The 22,504-nt window shown below is 36.4% G+C and overlaps 2 protein-coding genes across 2 annotated transcripts in view; both read right to left on the bottom strand.

Moving 5' to 3' along the window:
• Nucleotides 1–718: 718 nt before the first annotated feature.
• On the bottom strand, nt 719–8,959 carry KERA (keratocan). The gene is made up of 4 exons (XM_010157180.1): nt 8,900–8,959; nt 8,685–8,779; nt 6,501–7,393; nt 719–891 (listed from the first exon to the last, which is right to left on the bottom strand). Exons 3-4 carry the CDS (start codon nt 7,384–7,386, stop codon nt 719–721), a joined length of 1,059 nt encoding a protein of 352 aa, XP_010155482.1. The 5' UTR covers nt 7,387–7,393; nt 8,685–8,779; nt 8,900–8,959.
• Nucleotides 8,960–18,715: 9,756 nt separating this feature from the next.
• The window catches only part of LUM (lumican), a 7,738-nt gene continuing 3,949 nt past the window's right edge, over nt 18,716–22,504 (bottom strand). Inside the window, 2 exon segments of the mRNA XM_010157169.1 lie at nt 18,716–18,870; nt 22,327–22,504. The exon segment at nt 22,327–22,504 is cut by the window's right edge and continues 33 nt beyond it. Of these exon segments, the coding sequence (XP_010155471.1) occupies nt 18,716–18,870; nt 22,327–22,504 (333 nt within the window).

The following is a 22,504-nucleotide window of genomic DNA, read 5'->3' as shown; positions in this document are numbered from 1 at the left end:
AGTACTAAAGAATTAAACAGCAGAAAATTGGCACTTCGATAGACCAAGGTTTCATCTTATGTTGCCTTGTCCCTGGATTTGAGTTGGATCAGTGTTTTACAGTTCTGAAATCATACACTGAATGAATCCATAAAACAATGTATATTCAATATCTTACTTTGGATCTGAGCCTCATAAACTTCAGGCCTTAAAAGTATTAGTCTTCAAAGGATGACAGCATTTTATGAGTTATTTACATGTAAAGTGGTTGTTCACCATGAGTCACTATCTTAAAAAAGACACTGGCAGTTCTGATAACTAGTAGTCATGCAATTCATGATTTTTCTAGCATATATACACCCAAATTCATTGTGTTAGTTGCTATGTAACAAAATGAGGAAATATAATTTGTCTGTGGCAGTGATGTTAACAGGATAGACACTGTAGCATTTGACAAGAAAGACGGAGTAGACAAGTTTTGGAATATTTGGGATCTTATAGAGATGATTTTCAATATATTCACATTAGGAATTCTTAGGTAAAGTGTTAAGCACATGTCCACCCAAAATCTCTTCTGAAAGAAGAATAAACTTTTCAGCCATAAAAAAGACACAAACAAAGGAAATATTAAAATAAAAATTAAGCTGTTACTTCTTGATTTATGACTTAGAACAAGTTTCATTCCAGCAAAACTTGTATCTTGACACTCTCACAGCAGAGGAGTGACACTGTGATATCTTTATATAACAACAGCTTGAAGTAGTCGGAAACATATCATGATATCCAATGGGATTGGAGGTTGAATTTCATTTCCATCCAGGCGAAGGTATCGGAGGCGAGGGATGTTGCCATAAAGGCCATAGTCTTCTGCTACGGCAATTGAGACTGGACAGATTTCAGTACCATTGACACCTGAAAACATAGATTGATATGTTAGGTTATTTCCATGGGAAAGGTTCATGTAGACAAAATTCATTAAGAAAAAAAATAAACCAGGCTTCCACTGATATTTGTGGGGGAGACACATGCTCCTGTCAGAGTTGGAAAATGCCCAATTAACAATTAACTGTTTTTTTAATTAACCAAAAAAGAATCTTAACATAATATAATCTAGAACAGTGCATCGTATATTTAATGTGCTGCAATTGTGAATAAAGGCCACTAGATGCATCATTTTACCTTGGACAGAGAGGAAACTAATTTAGACAACTCCTGGGTAAATATTCATTGAGAATTAGCTCTTTGCCCTCAAAGAGAGCAGAACAAGATTAATGATGAGAGATTTTGAACATCTTACTGCAATGACAGCACATTCATTTTAGCTGATGATATTCACCAATGAAGATATTTTATTCACAATTAATAACCGTATTGAATCAGAGCTTTTCATATAGTGTCTGTAATTTTTAACATCTGTAATTTCCTGTTCTCTCAAATTCAAGAATACATTTGGTTTTAATTGCAAGAACATAACTTGTACAATGGAATATCTTTCTTCCAAATGTGAAAGCCAGGTCCTTAAAGTTCTTTACAAAACACACATTGTTTGTTTTACATCAGATATAATTTGAAACTATGGCTTAAATCATTACCCATTTTCATAAGAGTTGAATGGACTGGGTTCTTTACGTTGTCTCCCCTATGTTACCTCTGCACTGTCACTTGGCTAAAATGCTTTTCATATTTTGTCTTCCATTGTTGAATAGAGCAGGCTGCCACTGCCCTAGTTCTGCCCCAGGAGTCCTTATTCTAGAAAACACTGAAGTTATGTTTATCTAAGATGTCAAATTCCTTTGACCAAATTATGGTATTTAGAGATTAGTCTGACTGCTGAAGGATCTTGTTGGCCCCAGACGACCTGAAAAAAGTCGTTGAATGAGTAATGTCTATGTACCAAATTTTTTTTGAGCAGTTTTTTTAGCAGCCCACAGATAAGAAGACATTTCTACCAAAATTTTTCTCCCTTTATAATTGGTAATCATAATATGCACACATCTTTTGATTACAATTCCCAAAATTAGTTAAATGTTATGATACAAAAAAAAAAAAACAACACTGACAAACTTGATTTTTTTCCCCAGAAGAAAAAAAACAACCCTATTTTGAAGACCTGCCCAGATGTGTGTAACACCTTTGAAATGGACTTTTTCAATACATCCAGTTGGCCAAGGCCTAACACCTTTATCATATCCATGATATCAAAATGTTTTGGCCTATGTGGTGAATTTTGAAAAATATTTGTAAAACAATTGATATTCTTGGAAGAAACAAGCTACAACTTTTTTTATTCTTGAAGCTATAAAGCAGGAAGATTGAGAGTCAGGTTTCATCATGAAAGCAGTTATTAAAAGATATACAAGTGAATCAACACTATGCAGTAGAAGTATCTGTCATTCCAGGTCAGCACTACTGTCCTTAGGAGACAAGATGCCTTCAAGTGTGTTCAAAATCTGTGTGTCCTCTGACCTCGAAACTGTCCCACCTCACGAGTTTTCATTGGCTAATTACTCCAACCTTAAAGTGAGGCAGCAGTTATCTAGCCATAGGCCACCTATGAAGAAGTTATTTCTTGATGATGTGTGGTATGAAGTGGTTTGTTTTTTATGGTTTTCTTCCCATGAACAATAAATCCTACCCATACTATTAGAGGAGTAAAAGCCTCTCTCTCCCCTCTTCTCTTGCTATCCTGTTCCTAGGTATATTGCTGAAATTTGTTTAAGCAGGAGGGACGGGGCAATCTGTCTACACAGATACAACTCACCCTACCTAAACTGATAAATGTAGATGGTGTCAGTCTAACCATCTAGACTCTGTTTATAAACTCTGGAGAGAAATGAACACTTCCAAAAGGTGATTCACAGCTCCTTAGGATGGAGTTTTCCACTCTGCAATTGTGTATCTCTTTCCATTAATTGACTAGGTGGTCTGTATGGCTAACCCAAAATAGATACAAAAAATCTAGAATTCAAATAAGAATGAATTCCACCTATTGTCAACAGTATTTTTAAGAGGTGTAATATCTAAAAATGAGTCTCCAAAGCTGGTGTAAGGGGAAACTGCAGAAGAAGTTCTCATTAATGGCTAATGCTGTATATCTGCTGAAGAACTGAAGAAGATTCTGTTTCTTTTCCAGTAAAACTCGTAATTCAGAAACATTCAGAAAGTAAGTTGATCTAGAAGATAGAAGTGTTCTGACATATATAGGTATGAGGGTATTTCTGTTCTATTCTTGTAACCTCTAACTGCACCCACTGTAGTTGGACTCCTTTTCACATAATATATAACTGTAGCAGCCATAGATCAGCATGGAAATCTGCCTCTTCCTGGATTCTTTCAGCAAAGAAGCTAGTACCACCTATAGGGCAGGGTTTTGACAATAAGTCAGGATCCATAACTTCAATAATTTCTTTCCAAATATCCTATAATGCATTCTGATAGACTGGCATTGCTGCTTTAGTTGGACTCCTTTTCACATAATATATAACTGTAGCAGCCATAGATCAGCATGGAAATCTGCCTCTTCCTGGATTCTTTCAGCAAAGAAGCTAGTACCACCTATAGGGCAGGGTTTTGACAATAAGTCAGGATCCATAACTTCAATAATTTCTTTCCAAATATCCTATAATGCATTCTGATAGACTGGCATTGCTGCTTGACCCTTTTTTTACAGATGGAATAATATTAACAAGGAAGATCTATCCAAATCTCGTGTTCCACTAGGGGAGCTTACTGTTTGCTCCCTTTCATTGCTCCTTTGATACCACTGTAATACCACCTGCTTACCCTTGCTCACTAGCTACATAATTGTTTCATGCCTTTTCCTCTTTTTCCTTCCTCTAACACTCCCTTTTCCATCATTTGACATCTCCCCAGAGCCTTTCATGTATATGATCTAAATAAATATGTAAATGTGTATTTTAAAATGCCATGGAACAAGTCTGGTGTGTATCTGTTGTAGCCCTAATTAGTTTTTGTATTCTTTCGGTTTTCCTTCCATATTTTAAGTACTTCTTTTCCTCTGCACATTGAGATCCTTGGGGATAGGACCAAAAGTGAAACCTCATTTCACTGAGGCCAGTGATGAGGCTATCACAGTCTTCACTGGGCTTCAGGATATTGCCTTATATCTTCATAAATGGTCTCCGAAGAAATAAGGCCTTTGACTTCCCTGAAGAACTGATGCTATACAATAACATACAATAAAATTAGGCAAATAGTATCTACATAGAAATGTTGATGTCTGAACTCTGGAAATGCCAGAGGTGTAATTAGAGAAAATAACACAGAGAAAGAGAAAATAAAGCAGTAATTGCAGGTGTGTAAGGGTAGCTGAGAATTAGTAGTATGAAAAGGACTTGTAGTACACACACAAAAGTAAATTTCAGGAGGACTATTCTGTGGAGAAACCAGAGGACTATTCTGTGGAGAAACCAGACAGGTTTTCACAGTTATTTTTCTTTCAAATCTTTTACCATAGTTATCTTAATGTTATAACTGATAATCAGCTTCCTGGGTTTAAGAAGACAAACCCAATCTGCAGAATAAATGCCGCATCTTATTACTCCTGTCTGATGGAATTACATTCCTTGTTGTGATTCTAAAGGCCCTTTGAGATATCGTCTATAGAGCAGTGAATCACGAAGACTATATCATTATCCTTTACCTGTTGAACAACTATGCTATGTGGTAAAATATGCCTTACTTAATACCTGCATTTCATTTAAGGTGTCAGGTTGCCTTTTAATATGTTTTTGACTACTTTGTATGTAGTAGAGTAAAAATTTTTTTTTTTTTTCCTTAAGAGCAGTGTGATGCTTAAGTTAGTAAAGAATTTTGAAAAGTGGTAAAGGCATTAAGGAATTTAAGGCTTATGGAAAACCAGGGTGATTTAGGCCCACATAGGTACATACTCATGTGTCATTGGAAAATGGGGATTGAGTTTGCACATAATACACAGGCTCTTTTCATGAGTTTAACCTTTTTTAAACTTATTTAAGAAGGGAAGATAATCTGGCAGCTCTTTAATTACTACCTACACATGAAACGCTTCTTGAACTAGACAAGTTATATTCCATGGATTTTAACTGATTGTCCACTTAAAGTGGCAAGAGATAAAGTGTGTGCCAGAGGTCCTGTAGTGAAACAATCAAAATAATTAACTGTTAGACTTCTCACAGTCCACTTAAATATGTCAGTTGTACAGAACTGACTTTTCTTTATGAGGTTCATACATTTGTTTTGCAAAATACATCAAATTAACCTAAATTATTATTAGTGATTTTCCTTTAATATGTTCTTGTTTTATACAGAAGTCAGATCATTATTTTTAGTATATTTTTGAACTATAGTGACACAAAACAGGAGTAAGGAATCATTTATTCAATTAAATCACCATGACAGGAAGACAAATGTAGAAACTTGATTACCTTCTGTGTAGTGATGACTAGAAAGTCATCACTTCGATTTGGCTTTTGGCATGAAACAAATGATTTAGGGTCTGTAGGACTTACTGAGCAGATACTTTACCCAGTGTCCCTAATCATCACATCCCTGCTGTACCTGGATGAATATGGAAACAGTGCTAGAAGCAGAACTATGACATGAAAATAGGTTTCTGTTACCTTAGGAACAAAACCTTGTTTCATCTATACAAAGTGGAAAATGTTAGAAGACATCTGAGGAGATAAGCCTTAGTAAAACAAAGCTTCTGTAAAGTCATTGAAAAGATTGTTCATGAAGACTGATCTCAAGTGTCAGCTAGGAAGGGGGGGTGGAACTAGATGATTTTTAAGGTCCCTTCCAACCCAAACCATTCTGTGATTCTATGATGCTATGATTTTGAGCACAATAAACAAAAGCTGGCAAGTATATTCAATTCTGATATATTCATCATCCACATTCTAATTAGTCATATTTGAAATAGATTGTATTGACTACAGCCAACATTTTATTATCTTTTCAGCATGTTTCACCTTAAGCTCCAACTACATAATTTACATGGGCAGAGAGATACTCAGAAGAACAGAGCATACAGAAATTCTGTTAGTTTAGTGAAGTCCCTAAGGTGCTTAGAAACTTGGAATATCTGAGAGTCATACAGATGCGGATTGAATATCTTAATGTGTTGCACCCAATTTTTTATTGTTTCTTACTCAGTTAGTCCTAGACTTTCTGTGGGAAACTTAATTTGTTCCAACAAAATGGTTACTGGCATGTATTTAGTGAAATGTGAACACACAAATTCTCCTTAATCCACTCATATTTCTGATCTGCTTGCAAAGTGTTTTTTCTGTATGCATACGAACATTTTTCATATGTGGTATTACTTCCATGCACATATTTGGTTGTTATAGTTTAGACCTGACTTTAAAACTGACCTGTGGGAGGTCCTCTTCCTCTTCTCCTTATAATCTACAGCACATTTTTAATCTCTTCATTTCAAAGGACATTTTTTGTAGTTAAGTAGACATTTTAAAATAGTTATATCTTGGTAGGATCCCATACTGACAATAAACACTTACTTTTGATTCTGTTGTGATCAAGGTGAAGGTGCTCGAGATGAGCATTGATCGGTGGAATTTTAGTGAGCTGGTTGTGAGACAACTGTAGGTCTAGAATAGATGAAACATTAAACCCATTTGGGGGAATACCGTCATCAGATAATTTATTGTAGTTCAGCCTAAGGAAAGTCACTTTGGGTATTGCATTGAAGTAGTTTTCTGGTATCACTTCAATGGAGTTGTTGTCCAAAAACAGCTGCAGTGTGTTAGCTGGAATGCTTAAAGGCATTTTCTTGAGTGAATTCTTTGCTATATTGAGTTGCATGAGATTGTTGAGTCCTTGGAAGGTGTCACTTTGGAGAGCGCTGTCCAACAAGCTGTTCTGGTGCAGATCTAACATAGTGAGGTTTTCCAAGTTGCTGAAGACTCCTTCTGGGATTCTGGAGATTTTGTTTCTAGCCAGTCTTAGCTGTTCCAGGCCCACTGGTAATGGGGCAGGCACCTCTTCCAATTCGTTATCTTCTAGGAACAAGTAAAGTAGCTTTTTCAGCTTGCTCAGCACACCACTCTCAATTCCACTGTTGGTGATCTTATTCTTGTTCAGATTTATCCACCTCAGATGAGTGGCATTCAAAAAAGGCTTCTCTGAAATTGTTTGAATTAGATTGTTTTGAAGATAAAGGTACCAAATTCTTGCTGGGATTGCAGGTATTTCTTTAAGTCCTTTGTTATCACAGTATAATGCATTGGGGAAACTAGGAGGACAAAAGCACTCCCGTGGACACTCAAAAGTGTAGTGAGACCAATGCTCAGGATCCAGCTCATCATAAACTTGTCTCACAGTTCGAGTCCACACAGAATTGACAAAGAATAAGAGTAAAAAGCTTGTATAGACTTTTAGAGTCATTGTTTGCCTTGGAAGGGGAGAAAAACAATTAGCTGTCTCTCAACAGAACTCTAACAACATACTAGATTAACAAAGCAGTATTATGTAGAAAATAATATTTCCTTTATGAACAGCCAAATTGTGTCTTCTGTGGTATGACCGTGGCATGTTAAGGAAAAACTAAACAGTAATACAAGAGTTCTAAACAGTTCAGTGCTATACGTTGAAGACCATTTTCTTCATTCAACTTAGACTCCGCACTGGCTACGAGTTTAACTGATGTTCATGCAAGTTTCATTTCAAAGAACCTGAAAAAACGGCTTTTTTTTCTGACATTAAACCAGTGTTTCTTATAAATTTTCTTAAGTTTTCCTACACAGAGCTATAAACTACTTTTTTGTAATGTACAATCTTCAGTAAAGCTATCAATACCATGATGATATAAATACCATGATATATATTTTACTCAGTGTTCCTCCTTTTAAAATTAATCATACCCTCTTTTCTGTTTTCCCTCTCTCTTAAATTATAATGGCATCTGGATCAGATTTTCCAGGGTCTTTTCTCATCACAGAAAAGTGAAAGATCAAAGAGTGTTTTAACAGCTGTTTGTTGGGCATGTTCTTAAAAAGCTTGGAGGGAATATGTTTGAGTAATCCATTTCCCCTGCCTCATTCACTCTCTCATATCCAAAATTATGAATTTCCTCCTCTAAAGAAAACAGCAAAAAAAAAAAAAAAGCCACATGTAAATGACACAAAAAGTAAGTCCTAACCGAATTATATCACTCATGCATCTCATATCAGTATTGCTTGCTTAATTACTTTCTTTGTTTAACAACTTCCACTATTAAATGATAAACAAAATAATCAATGATAGCTTACTCCAAAATGAAATACAAAGGAAGCACAAAAACGGTGCTTCACAAACTCTGTTGTTTGCTTTCTGATGAAGATTAGCAAGTATTTTGCAATGCAAAGGCAAGAGACTGATAGCTGAAATTTCTGGCAAAAATTAGGAGGCTAGTTTTGGCAAAAATAGTATTTTAAAAAAAGTAAATTCTCTCATACTGTTAATGCACCATGAAGGTTAAGAGCTCTGCTAAGTTGTTGCATATGATATGTAGCAGTAACAAGTGCAGTATCCTACAGATCTTCCAGCCTCAGAAACTGCTATCTGGAAGCATTCCAAAAAAGGAAAACCAAAATGTTTCTAAAGAATAACAGCTCTAATTTACACAGTGAAACGGCACCTTCTCACTGTGTAAATGTTCATAAACTTAATAACATGTAAAAAAAAAGAAATATAAAGCACTTTACCTTGTTAGTCACGTTTCTGGAGCTATCTGAAGCCAGTTAGAAATCACTGTAAATTCACAGCCTTTGGCTGTTAACCACTGTGTTTGCTTCCTGTCCTCCTAAGAACTAATAGCATATAAAACTTGAAGTGCATGCTAGTATTCCCAGATGTATTACCATACACACCTTATTAGCTATTGTTTCTAATTTGACATTGCTTCAGAGTTAGGGCTTACCTCAGCTTTCTTGGATCTTCTTCTCTTTCTATTGGTCACTGTTGTTAGACTGTAATAGCTTGAGTCAGGCTACAAGCCCTCTTCTGTGAATACAGCCTAATATATACGCATCAGTGGCTACAGCTTTTAACCCCTAAAATAGCTAATGCACCTCAGTACCTAGGCAGGAAAAGACAGGAAATCCTGATTTTAATATCAAACAGCCCCAGAGGTGAAGGCATTTGATCTTTATGTTTTAGCAGATGAGAGGAACTGGTCTAGATGAAACAGGTAACACAAAATACACCTTTATTCACAATTTTTGTCAGAAGATACTTCACATGCAAAGCTCGCTTACATCATAATTCATTCTCATAATACCTGAACTGGCCACAAAGAATTAAAAACAGTGCCATCTGTTTCTACGGAAATATTTTATTTGATTTTTATCAAGTGCAGATGCTGCCATGCCATTTAAAGAAATAATTCTTGATTAGGAAAAGAAGATAGCAAAAGCATTTGCTAAGAATTTTTTAATAATGTATTTTCATTCTTTAAAGATTGAACCATACCTTTTCCTTTTTGTTCAGAGAGATATTTACATATATTTCTAGGAAGTTATCATACTCTCCAGTGCCTCCTGCAGTGAGGTCTGTTTTTAATTATGAAGGCACCAATTAATTATCGTGTTTTATCATTGATCTAAAGTAAACTCTTTCCAGCCAACTTGCTATCCAAGGAATAGACACATATTTCTCACATTAGGTATTTTGAAGGATTTTTGTTTTCTTTTTAGTCCAAACTTCAAGTAACCACTTAATATCAGGGAAAGTATCCATATTCAAAGACAGTACAATGGCATAAATATTTTAAGGAAAAAGCTATAAAAATACTGAAAACATAAAATATTTCCTGGTACCTTCTATGAATTTATATTAGTTTTAAAACTTATTTATATAATTATTTTAATTCAGTTTCATCTCATTTACTTTAACAATAAAAACTCTAACAACTTGTTTCATAATGTTTAATACTTTGCTTCCTAAACTAAGAATATCTCAAAAGAAGTTTAGGAGTAGACCGTAAGATAAGTAATCAAAAATAGGAAAGCAACCCTTAAGTGCATGGGCAGCTTCCACTGACTTCAGGAAGGCTAATGTTAAGCACGTCGTAAAATTTTTTTCATAAGTATGTGTTTATACTACCTTGGTTTTTGTTTAGGAAAATATACATCCTCACTATGTGTAATTTTTACATGGCCTTAGTATGTGTTTAAAAATAAAACAAGTGCTTAAGTGTTTCACCCTGCTAGAACTCCACACTCTTCAACATCTCTTAGAGATTATTGGGACTTATAAGCTAGATATAAAATTGATTCCTTCATACATCCTAAGCTGAATAGTTCAAAAGTTTAAAGTAGATTCAATTAATTTACACCTATACCTAAAATAAAGGGTCTAGTCTTAAGTAGCTGTACTAATTATAAGCACAAAAATTTGATATGATGTATTAACCTTCTCATTATGAGTGTTGCTTAAAACACCTATGCCTTAGCACATGTCCTTTGACCTCCCACAGGAGACGTGGTACCACAACGTAATGACGAGGAGGCTTGTCAGCTGGACTCCATGGAAGAGAGGTGGGGAGAGACAGAGGCATGGCTGTATAAAGGTTAAAATAGTTGCGTGTTCAACTGGGAGTGATTTAATGAGGCTTCACCATTAGAAGTGCATCTATGATTCTTGTAAAAGCCAGTCTGTGCAACATAAGACTGGTTTGCATTTGTGCTATATTTTCACCAAGCACGCAGAGAGGCTACATAGGCACTGAGGTCTGTTCACCATTACAGAACAAGCCAAGAGCTTAATGAATGTTTTACTGAAGGGTTTAAAATAGTGAATCCTAGTGGCAGATATCTGCTGTGACACACTTAGATGCCAGTTGCCAGATGTTACACATTTAACAAAAGAAGAAAGATTGGTTTATCTTATGCTTCATGGAAGTGTGAATTTACCATCTAACTAGCTAATCATGTACAGTTGTTCATTATCACAGATGTCACTGGCAGAGGGACTTGCTGGCTACCTTGTGAAGGCAGTGGGACTATTTGTATGAGCTACTGTTCAGCAAGGAAGAGACATCTCACAGTCTGCTCTTTGTGGATTTGGAGTCCAGGTATTTGATCCTTATCAAACACTTATGCTGCCATCCCATTCAAATAAGCAGTTCTTCACTAGAAGAAAACAGCAAAAACATTTCGTAACACACTCTCATTAACATCAATTTTCTTTTTTTCTGATGCAAAGACCAGAAACAAAATGACAAGAAATGTTATCAAAATGAGGAAGAAATGGTGTGATGACTGTAATAACTATAACACCTAAAACCAAAACCTGTACCACCTAAAAATTTTGGAAAGATCTCTGCAGGAACAAGTAATTGCTTGGGTGCCCAAGCAGCCTTTGCAGAAAGGCCTGTTTCCATGAAACCTTCAAGACTGCACACATATTCTCCATCACGCATTTCTTTTGTTCATTCCTTCATCATCTGGTGTTACTATTTATTATTTAAAGGGTGTAAGATATGGTGATAAAGTTTTACAGACTAATAAAAGACCACAGCCAAGATTTTAAAAAATGACTAATGGTTTGGGAGGCTTTTTGTTTTGAGTATCCAACCTGAGACACTTTCCAGGGCCTTATATTCAGTAAGAGAGGGCTACGAATTTTGTGTTAATTAGGTCATTCTTTTAGCTTGTGAAGCTGAGCAATCAAAAGCAAATAACCAGTGAAACACAAACTGCTCCCACGATTATGAACAATCTCCCAAAAAGTAACAGTGCACAACGTATTTGCATGATGAAAAAAGGAAGTGGAAAAATTATTACAGTAAAAATACTGTGAATGCCCACTCTCTGAATTTTTGAGACCTTTTAAAAGATATTGCTGGGAGTATTCTAGTTTGAGGAAGATGTCTCAAGCTATTACAGTGGTTTTGCCCCATATGTCTCCTGGCAATCTACACTGCTAATCAGTGTAATAAGAGAATTTGTATTCAAAAATATCTGAAAGTGAGACACACCAACAGCCATAGAGGGTGGTAACATCTCCTTGAGCAGAATGACGTGCATGCTTGAGACCAGAACAGCCCATGAGCTGGAAAAAGACTAGAAGGGCTAAAAAGATAGACTAGCGAGATCCACTGGGAGGAGATAATGGACAACTGGGAGTGCTGTAAGAGCTGTTGTTCTGTTTCAGCATCGAAGTTGCTGACAGTGAAAAAATGCATTGCTTTCTTTCAGTAATGGCTACCATATGGCTCACATTTAATATGAAGCAAGGTCTGTTAAACATCAAGCATGTGTATAGTTCATCACCAGCAAACCCAGGGATATACTGCAAGCAGAACTAATTCACCAGTCCTATGAATTTCTCCATTTAGCAAAGGCTGCAGTCCAGTGTACCTAATTTGGGTACTACTTTACTAAAATACTAGGTGTCTTGCTCCAAAGGACAATCAGTTTATCTGAAATGCTCTCAAATTCCCTTCATGATGACTAGAGAAAAGGTCATGCTTCTAAACCTGAAGAGACTAAGTCCAGTTTATGTACCCTTCAACATATACTCTACTGGTAGCTCCAGACAGCTGTCCATACCATTTAAGAGAGGTATTTATATTTATTCAGGGTTCAGTCTGCCTCTTTCCATTCTGAAGAGTGACATGTAGTGGTGATCTCTCTTTTTTCTGCTGCTGCTTGAAACAGAGAGTAGGAATCTCTGAGTTTGACTCAGTGTCAGAAAGACAAATCTTCTCCTGTCAAACAGTACCATGACAGTGATATATCCCAATTAATAATATCTTCTACTCCTTTTATAAAGAATTGACCAAAGGTCAACAAGACCAAAGAGTTGAAAATAAGGCAGGTAAGTCCTTCAGGCTAGTCCAAGGGACAGTGCAGGCAGATCAAGGGTGCTAGCACCAATACAGACTCATTTTACACTACATCATTCTTGGTGAAAAAACAGACTTAGGAGCAGGAACTCTGCACCTCTCCTAGAAGTCTAGAATTGCCTATCTAGACCTCTCAGTGAGAGAAATTGTATCTCTTATTTAAGTAGGCATTCTTGTGCATACACAGGAAGCTCAAGTATAGGGAGTTTACCTGGGGAGATATCAGGTTAGATTAGCAGATATTGTTTAAAGCAACCATGGAAAATACTTGGGGTATCCTATTGTAAAAGCCCAGAAACAAAACTCTAGCAATTTACTTTCTGTGCATCTTCACTTCCTTCTAAAACTCAGTGAGACCTGAGTAGCTCAGTTAAAAGAGATTCTTGCAGAGAAATACATTTCAGAACAGAATAATTATGAAAAAAGCCTCAACTTTTCTGGGAAATATAGTACTCTCCTGAATATGCTTCATTAAAGAGTATTTTGGCTGTCTGTTCCCTTTCTCTATTTTGAGCTTTTTACCACAGTGACACCATAAAGGTTCCACGACACAGTGCCAAGATCTGATATTCATCATAGGTAGCTAGGTGTAGTTTACTGATTATGTTAATGTGGCTGGCAATCTCTTACCCCATTTTTTTTTTCCATGCTTTCCACAGTTGCAACACTGAAACAAATCCATACACCCAGGGACCTGATTTTTAAAATGCTAGATGTACAACTATATATGCTAAAGTTAAATATCTAACATGCATTTATCAACTACACACATATATTGAGTTCTTGAACCTATATGTAGCTATTTAGATGATTGATATTTTCCAGGCAACTAACAGTAAATTATAGTATGAATTAGTCATCCAATGCCCATTCTGTAGATTTTCAGTTCTGAAAAGTAAACCACCATGGATTAAATAGTCTAAGATAGCGTAAAGATAGTGAAAACAGGCTGTGATGTGTTAGTGTTACTTTTGCTCTGTCATTTTGTTCTCTTGCTGTTGAAGTCCAAAAATATTATAATTTGTCTTCATTTTAGATTCCCACAATAGAATTACGAATTCCGAGAAGCTTAGGAGATTATAGGAAAACCTGTCCTCTAAAACTGAAATAGTTTCATTAAAGTGTATTCTCAGACTTAATGAAAAAAATATTTTAGTCCCCTTACAATAAAGCTCTGCTATAGTGATTCTGCCAGATAAGAAATTCAAGGTTCAGGTGCTTTTTTTAATGTTTAAAAGAAAAGTCAAATGGCATAAGCTATATGAAAACCCAGCCCTTAGTTTATTTTCCATTAATTGCAGGTGTGGGTTGGTTTTTTTTTTGTTTGGATGGTTGGTTGTTTTTGTTTTGTTTTGGTTTGGTTTTGTCTAGTTTTTAATGAAGATACTCTTGGGAAATAGTGAAATTAAACATTAGAATATATTTTTTTTTTCTTAAACTGTCATGTTGGTTATAATTTTCAAGAGCTGGCATTTCCCAGAGCACTCAAGTTTTCTTCCAGAGTACTGACTTGAGGCTAGAGTCAAACTCGCCATGAATACGCCTGTCACTGATTAGCCTTTCAGATGGAACATGTTGAAACTAAGTCTTTATATTATAGATGAAAGTCCTCAATACCCAGCACTTTAGTGCCAGCTGACACCAGGTCTTTCTTTGAAAAGAACTCTGTAACTCAGCTCTTTGGAGAAGTCATGTATCTATCCTTATTCAAGCACCGTGCAGCAGTCCAGAGACCCTCAACAGTCAGGGCAGTGCTCCAGGTGCTCCAGCTCTTGTTCTTGACAAGAACAATCTTGTCATAGATTATTCCCCGCTCCTCACGGTGGCTGCTGTGAATCCCAGAGGTAAATGCTCAGGTCCTTTCTGCATTCTGTGTATAACACACACTTCATCTCAGGCCTGTGGTTTTCATGAGGAACAACGTAACCGTCATCTTTCAAAATCTAGGGTGGGGATGAAAATAGTAGAGGTAAGAAAATACTCTTCTTACCCAAACTTAGGAACCTGAATGAAAACATCTCATTTTTACACATGGAATCACAAATTCTTCTTGAAATCAATGCAGCTTTGCACATAATTTTGAGAACTAACTGGTCTCACTATATTTTTGGCAGGAAAATGGTCATAATGATGAAGTCTAAATGTGAAGTTGAGGAAACATGTTTATCTACTTTAGAAACCAGTCTACAGATTAGGATGGGTGGCAGGTGCACATGATGAGATACTGGAAAACTGAAGAAAGAATGAGAGAGTTGGGCTTGTTCAGCCTGGAGAAGAGAAGGCTCTGGGGAGCCCTTATTGCACCTTCCAGTACCTGAAGGGGCTACAAGGAAGCTGGGGGGGACTTTTTACAAGGGCCTGTAGTGACAGGACAAGGGGTAACAGGTTTAAATTGAAAGCGGGGAGGGTTAGATTAGATATCAGGGAGAAGTTCTTCCCGGAGAGGGTGGTGAGACGCTGGAACAGGTTGCCCAGAGAAGCTGTGGATGCCCCATCCCTGGAAGTGTTCAAGGCCAGGCTGGATGAGGCTTTGAGCAACCTGGTCTAGTGGAAGGGGTCCCTGCCCATGGCAGGGGGGTTGGAACTGGATGGGCTTTAAGGTCCCTTCCAATGCAGACCATTCTGTGATTCTGTGATCTAAGCATGTTTGCCAGTGCAGTCCCACAAGGGAAAGTGAGATAAGATGGATCTCTGACTTTACTGCCAGCACTCAGTAGCTCACAAGTGTCAAAATAGGAGCAGATTTGCACATGTAGCTGCAGACATCTGGCCATCAAAGGAAAGTTTCCACAGTTTTTACCTATGGAATCTATATCCAAATATTAGCTGAGTTACGATTTTGTAAGTATCACGGGAGTCTGAATTATGGACTGGAACCTAAAAGAATATATTTTCCACATGAATTTAATGCAAAAGTCTTTAGATGTAGAGATGGTTATTAAAATTGATATTGTCCCCTATTGATTATTACTATTCTTAGAACTACAGTCTTCCAGAAATTAAATATAATTTTGAAGGAACATCTAAAAGTTTTTTAGTTTAACCTCCTTCTAAATATAAGGCTAACTAAAAATAAGGCCTGATCAGTTCCCCAGGACACTACTCATGCAAGTTCTGAAAACCTCCAAGGCTGGAAAGTCTAAAGCTTTCTTGGGCAATCTGTGTTGGTGATTTACACACTCATTGTGAAGAATTTCTCTGTACGTCCAGCCTGAATTTCTCTTTTTGGAACTTTTCCTTTGTCCTTTCATTGTGCACTCCTGAAACTGGCCCCTTTTTCCATAGTGCTCTATTAAACAGTGGAAGACTGCAATAACTTATGGGACTGAGGCATATGGTATATTCAGAGAGGCTAAGGGAAGTGACTTGGCATAACCTGGAAAGGAGAAGGCTGAGGGATGTCCTCTTCGCAGTCTTCCATCTCAATGGGTCTCCACTGAAACTCATTTTGCTTTATGACCTCACAGACTCTACTCTTCAGTCTATGCTTGTTATACCTGTACATATGACATTTCATACTGCCTTTCTTAATGATGATTTGTCTTCTTGTTCACAGTTTTTACAATAATTTGGTTTATGCTAAGTAAGCTATTTATTCTTTTTCAGTAAAACAGAAGGTGTGTGAGTAGGGATGGGACCCTGCCAGGTTCATTGCACCAGGAGGACAGCTGTAATCAATCACTGCTCACTCCTTTCTTGATCCATTTGATTATGCTGGACTTTATAAAGAAGTAGAGACCATGTAGGATTTATGCTTCCAGTGTATGTCCAGAAATTTATGTGAGTCACTCTCTGTTCCTTCTAGGGAAATTCTGTAATTTAATCTAATATGACAATTTTTTTTTAACTTAGACAATACTTGTATATTTGAAAGGTGACTCTATCTTTGTGAATAGTATCTTTGTGCAACATACTTGCAGACCAGTTCCTGAAATTTCATGGTTCAAAGTTTTTTCATGACACGTTTATTCATTTTGACCTGATAGGAGGGACACCTATTGTAAGACTAACCTATACACTGTGTGTTATGTAGCCCTAAACAGAGTTTAGTTCAGGCTAACTTAGTCACTCCGCTGTCTCCATGCTACTGAAGCTGTGTTATTATCTGTTCATGTCTGCCTACATTTAAGCAACGTATTTGCACCTGTACACAATTTATAATATGATCACCTTAAATAGGAACAGGAATGTATGCATCATGATTTCAGTATCCAGAATGCTGAGGGCTTTATAACCAAGATCCATCACCTTACCTTCCAGGAAGGCCAGAAATTGCATGTTGCAGTGACTCAGTTTCCAAGGCTCTAGCTCTGTTAAGTATTCCCAAACACCTACAATTCTGTCTAGTGCATAGAAAACAATTAATGCTGCTTTCATAAGCTACATGAAGGTACATGTATATTGCTGCCTATTTGTTTCTGTAAGATATGTAGAGAATTGTTTTAGTCCCAGGCTTCTTTGAATTGCGTATCGATTCTGAACATCTGGAATTGGCAATGTGTCAACTAAATGGTTTTCTGTGTTGGTGTTTGTGTTTTTTTTCCCCCAAAAGTGATATTTTCTGCTTTTGCTATAGAATCAAGAAGAATCTCTGTTCAAGTGTTTAGTAGCCCAGCATTTTCCTGTAAAGAAAATAGTACTCGTGAGATGATCTGTGTTAGCAAGCCAGCCATCTGTGGCTTTCAGTTACTAACACATTTATTTTACTGTGTATTCCAGGATGATTACACTATTTGGGCTCTTCATTCCCAGGTAGAATATACTACCATGTCTGTATCATTAGAAGTTAGGTCTACATTTTACTCATTGCCTGAGGCTTCTGAGAGATTTCTTTGGTTTTTTTGACAATACTGTGAAATTAATTTGCACTATTTCATAGCGCAGTGATTCCCATACTACAAACTCCCTAAGTTACTGACTTAATGACCAACACAAGTGCAGTGGAGTATGTTAAATTAAATATTTACAAACATATTGAAACTTGGAAGTAGAGAAAACAGTTTATTTAACCTTACAATAAAAATATTAATAATAGAATAGTTTAGATTATTTTGTCTTAACCTGATTTTTTTTTTTAATTTATAAAAGACTGAAACATAGTTGACAATGATATGGACACAAAAATATTATTTGCTATGTTTTATTTTCTACAATCTGGTTAAAAGTAGCATGCAAGTAATTGAATAAAAATACTTGTATATATGACTTATTTTGAATTAAAACAGCAATTGATAAAAATCTTACCAGGAAAGTTTAAATGAAAGTATGACAAGAAGAAGAGTAAACAATTTTATAGCGTAAAAAATGTTTGTTTCCCTGTTACTTTTCTTATATTTCATTAATTTAATAATGACATGGGCTCTGAAAACATATTTTCATCCATTTTAAATTGTTCTTATATTGTTAAATAATTCTTTCCTTTGCAATTGATAATATGAAAAAGGTGTAAAAAATTAAGAAAGCTAGATTGGTTGGAAGAGAACCTTGTATTTACACAGGTTAGCCCATACTGCTCAGCATTTGGAGCACATCACTGCTCTGATGAAACCCACCTGACGTCTGTGTAAGTCAGATACCAGCTGGCATGTTCTGCATACACGGACACAGATTTCTATGAAGTCGAATTCTTTTCAGCAACTTACCTAGTCAGATGAACGCATAGTTTGCACCACATTTGGTCATTCTCGTACTTTCTAAATACAACCCTCTGTAAATATATGCACACGTTTCTTTAAGGTTTCCAAGTGCATGCTAAGTATTAAGAAAAAGAATGGATAATATGCTGATTGACAGTTTTTTTAAGGCATATCCTAATATTAAAGAACTATTGTGATATAATTCCTGTTGTTACCACCCCTAGAAGGGAACTGGATGCTCCCAGGTATCTTACTCCAGTGAAATCTCAGCAGCCACCCGAAGGCAGTTGTACATCTCCTGTGGCAGGTCAGCCCGAGTGAGATTGTTTCCATCCAGGCGCAAATGTGTGATCTTGGAATAGGTCATTGGCCCAACAACCTTACAGAAACTGCTCAGTGGGAACTCTGAAACAAAGAAAACATGAATAAGAGAAAGCATGAATAACTAGGGCAAATAGGACAAAACCATTATTTTTCAGCTTTTATTTTATTTGGAAAATGTGATCTTAAATTTATTCTACTATTTTTCAATATTTCTCCATGAGTTTACTGGAACTTAAGGGGCTTGTGTTAGGAGAGGTTCTTTCCATTACTTGTGGGAGGTTCAGAATTTTAAGACATTTTTTCAAGTATTATGTGGTCCCAGTACCCATCTGATTTTTAGGACTTCTTTATAAAGAGGTCTAATCTATCAGTTAGAATAAAGGATTACAAAAAATTAATCTCCAGTAAAACATAGATGCAGAGAGAGGAATCAATCATGCTGGCTACATTATGATGGAAGGGTAAAACAGTGCTACATAAAATACTGAAGTAAAAAGTTTCTGGAGAAATTCAAACCATGATATGGCCTTACTCTTGGATAAGGCCAATGGGTGTCTGTGTCAAATATTATTTTAGATGTGTCATTTTGATTTCCTAGTTTCAAAATGAAAGTAGGGGCTGGGGAGGAGTTTTACATTTAAGTTGTATAGTTGAACCTTTTCAGAACAGCAGGATTAGAAGATGATTATAAACGTAAAGAATATTTATGAAAATATTAATACTTACTGTAATATATATAATGATACATATAACCTCTATTCATTTGCAGTATTGTTTGGTGCACATCAGACCAGACAGGTCTTGAATGGAAAGCTGTTTTCTAATTGCAGTCTCCACTAGTAGAAAATAACTGGGTCTTGTGAATGGACTTGATGAGCTGTTACCTCTATGATCTGTATCAGAACTGCAATCAGTGAGACTAGAACATAGTTGCATAACATATGTCAATAGCTTACTTCCTCCTCTATTACACTTAATAATGTTGCAGGTGTTAAAATGTCTTCCTGAATTTATAATATTCAGGTTCAGAGGCAGTGTACCTAGAATTTTGCCATTAGTGTGACCTTCATGTTTTCTCAATGAAGAATTCCTGCATGAGCCAGACAGAGAATAACAAGGATTTGATGAAAATCAGATTTTCATCTGAACAATTATTTTCTCAGTAAAAGTGTTTGCTGCCATAAGAAATTCTGATATTCTAAAAAAATTTTCTGAATACCTGAAATATCTGGGGGAAAATAATCAGGAACATGTATCTCCTCTCCTCTCCTCTCCTCTCCTCTCCTCTCCTCTCCTCTCCTCTCCTCCACCAACTCTTGCTCGAAAAGCTCACTCAAATGAGGGTATTTCTCAAAAGGGTAATTTTCAGTCTATGGCAATGCATAATGACAGTACCAAGCCCAGGATGAAACTCTTGGACAAAAATTTAAAGCAATGTTGCTTTTCTTTCTGGCAATATCAAAAAGTTTGGAACCAGATTACTCTTTCTTAGACAAATATAATTTTAATTGCTAGCCTAAAGGTACCTGACAAAAAGGAAGACAGTAACAAACTAGGAATTCTGGATAAATATATATAAGTTAGGTTACAGTATAAGTGAAAACTTTAAGTTATGGAGGCATAATGTGAAAGATTATAACTTTTGTACATTATCATTGACTTTACTACAGAAATCTCTTTCGCACAGTATATGTACCATGGACTATGGTATTGAAAGGAAGCTGGCCTTGTTTATAGTCATCCTTACACAAATGTCTGGCAAATGACAATATTTTATTTAAAAAAAGAAGCTAGTCATTTGTTTGAGGCTCCGATGTTCAAAGGTCAGTAAACTCAATTTGTAGAAAGGCTTAGTACTCACAGCAGTAGTTCAGGTGCAATGAGTAGTGAACTGTAAAGGCTTTGATCACCCTGTATCTGATACTTCCTTAGACTGAAATGCTAACTAAATTTTACCCCACATTTTCAATTAGCATCTTAGGGAACACAATATTATGCCTGAGAAATTAGATAGTCAATAAAATTTAATACTGAATTCTGCCAGATTCTATGGCTACACAAAAACCTGTAAATCAGAGTTCTCTTGCATCAGTTTATAGGGTAGCAATGACGGTAGAGCAATAGCTCCTCACACCATCACCCTCTGGAAATACAACTTGCATTAAAAAATTAAATTGTTGTCACAATCCTTGACTCAAAAGTCCTTGGAAATATGAATGGAAAGCACACTTGACACCTGGGTTTCTTGTAGAAGGCTGAAGACAACCACTCTAAACATGGAAAATTGCCTTATCTATCTCATGAGAAATTAAACATCATTGTTAGCTCTTTTAGGAGAGGGAGAGTAGGTGACAGAGAGGTGACATCTCTGTATTTGGTGCCTCAGGTGTGAAAATAAATAGAAAAAGAAAATAATCATGACATTGAGAAAAATGTGAAGCACAGTAAACACAAAACATTTCAAAAGTTCTTGCACTCTGTCTTGTAAGACATGCATTAAAATATTGGGCTTTAAAGGCTGCATCTTTATGGCATTAGCTATGTATGGAATAGCTAACACTGATATCCTAAATCCCTGATGAATACAAGTAAGCAAGCAAAAGAGAGGCTTTTATGATTTACTTTATGCCAGCTAGCAAGATAAGGTAAGTTCTCCTGCAGAAATGATGTTATGGTTGACAGATCTACCTCTCCATCAGGGACCACCACTGAGAGAGGTGAAGCTGGAGAGCTTCCTACATGATGGTGAGGCCTCTCCAGCTCTGCTACACCTCCTTTCCACCCCAGGATTACGACATAGTCGTAAAAGCCCAGTTTCAGTAGAAACCATGATCTCATGTAAGGTGTGACATTTATTGACTTCAGAAGGAATATTTTTTCAAGTCATGAGTGAATGGAGACAAACTTGCCACCTGATCTGACAATGTGGGAAACAGGAATGAAAAGGAAAAGCAACAGGGGCAGTTCTTTAGATTACAAGATGGATTCGGAGGGATACTGCATGAGAGAAGGGAGTAAAGAGAAAAAAGAAGCTACTTTGTTGTACCTTTTTCACTGTGCTTTGTACCTGATACCTTACAAATTTGTTTTCTTCTTCCTCTCCTCCCTCCAGCACATTCACTACCATCCTCCTGAAAGGTTACATGCACCGTAGACAGATCCTCAGCTGACAGCTGTCTCATTTTGCTGACTTATAAATTCTGAACATCTTCCACACTGATCAGTTTTTTCTACTGTATAAGACAATTCTTTTGGCTTCTATGCAGTTACTTCAATTTACATGAGTTGAGAATTTGCCCAATACTAGCCACATAGTATGAAAACAAATTTCTCTCTTTAAGGTTAATCTGAGTAGCCATCAGATAAACGTCTGTCTTTAACATTAATGTGGACAACAGTCAGAGAAATGTCAGTGTGCTAACAGTCTAATCAATACCACTTCTTCAGACTCATCGATCTACCCTTTTATGTACTTGCATTGACCATCAGTGTCTACACTGTGGTAAATACTTATGAAAATATGCAAGTTTAACTCACTGTTAATTTTGTTGACTTGGAGGTAGAAGTTTTCGAGGTTCTCGCTGACGATTGGAATGCTCTTCAGCTGATTGAAGGAGAGATCCAACTCAACCAGTGATGTGATATTGAAGACATTGCCTGGTATTCCAGAATCTGTTAATTTATTGTGGGATAAACGTAAATATTGCAGGGCTTT

The sequence above is a fragment of the Eurypyga helias genome, unplaced genomic scaffold, assembly GCF_000690775.1.
Source record: "Eurypyga helias isolate BGI_N326 unplaced genomic scaffold, ASM69077v1 scaffold12280, whole genome shotgun sequence".
NCBI classification, from domain to species: domain Eukaryota; kingdom Metazoa; phylum Chordata; class Aves; order Eurypygiformes; family Eurypygidae; genus Eurypyga; species Eurypyga helias.
This window is presented reverse-complemented; position numbering and strand designations above follow the sequence as displayed.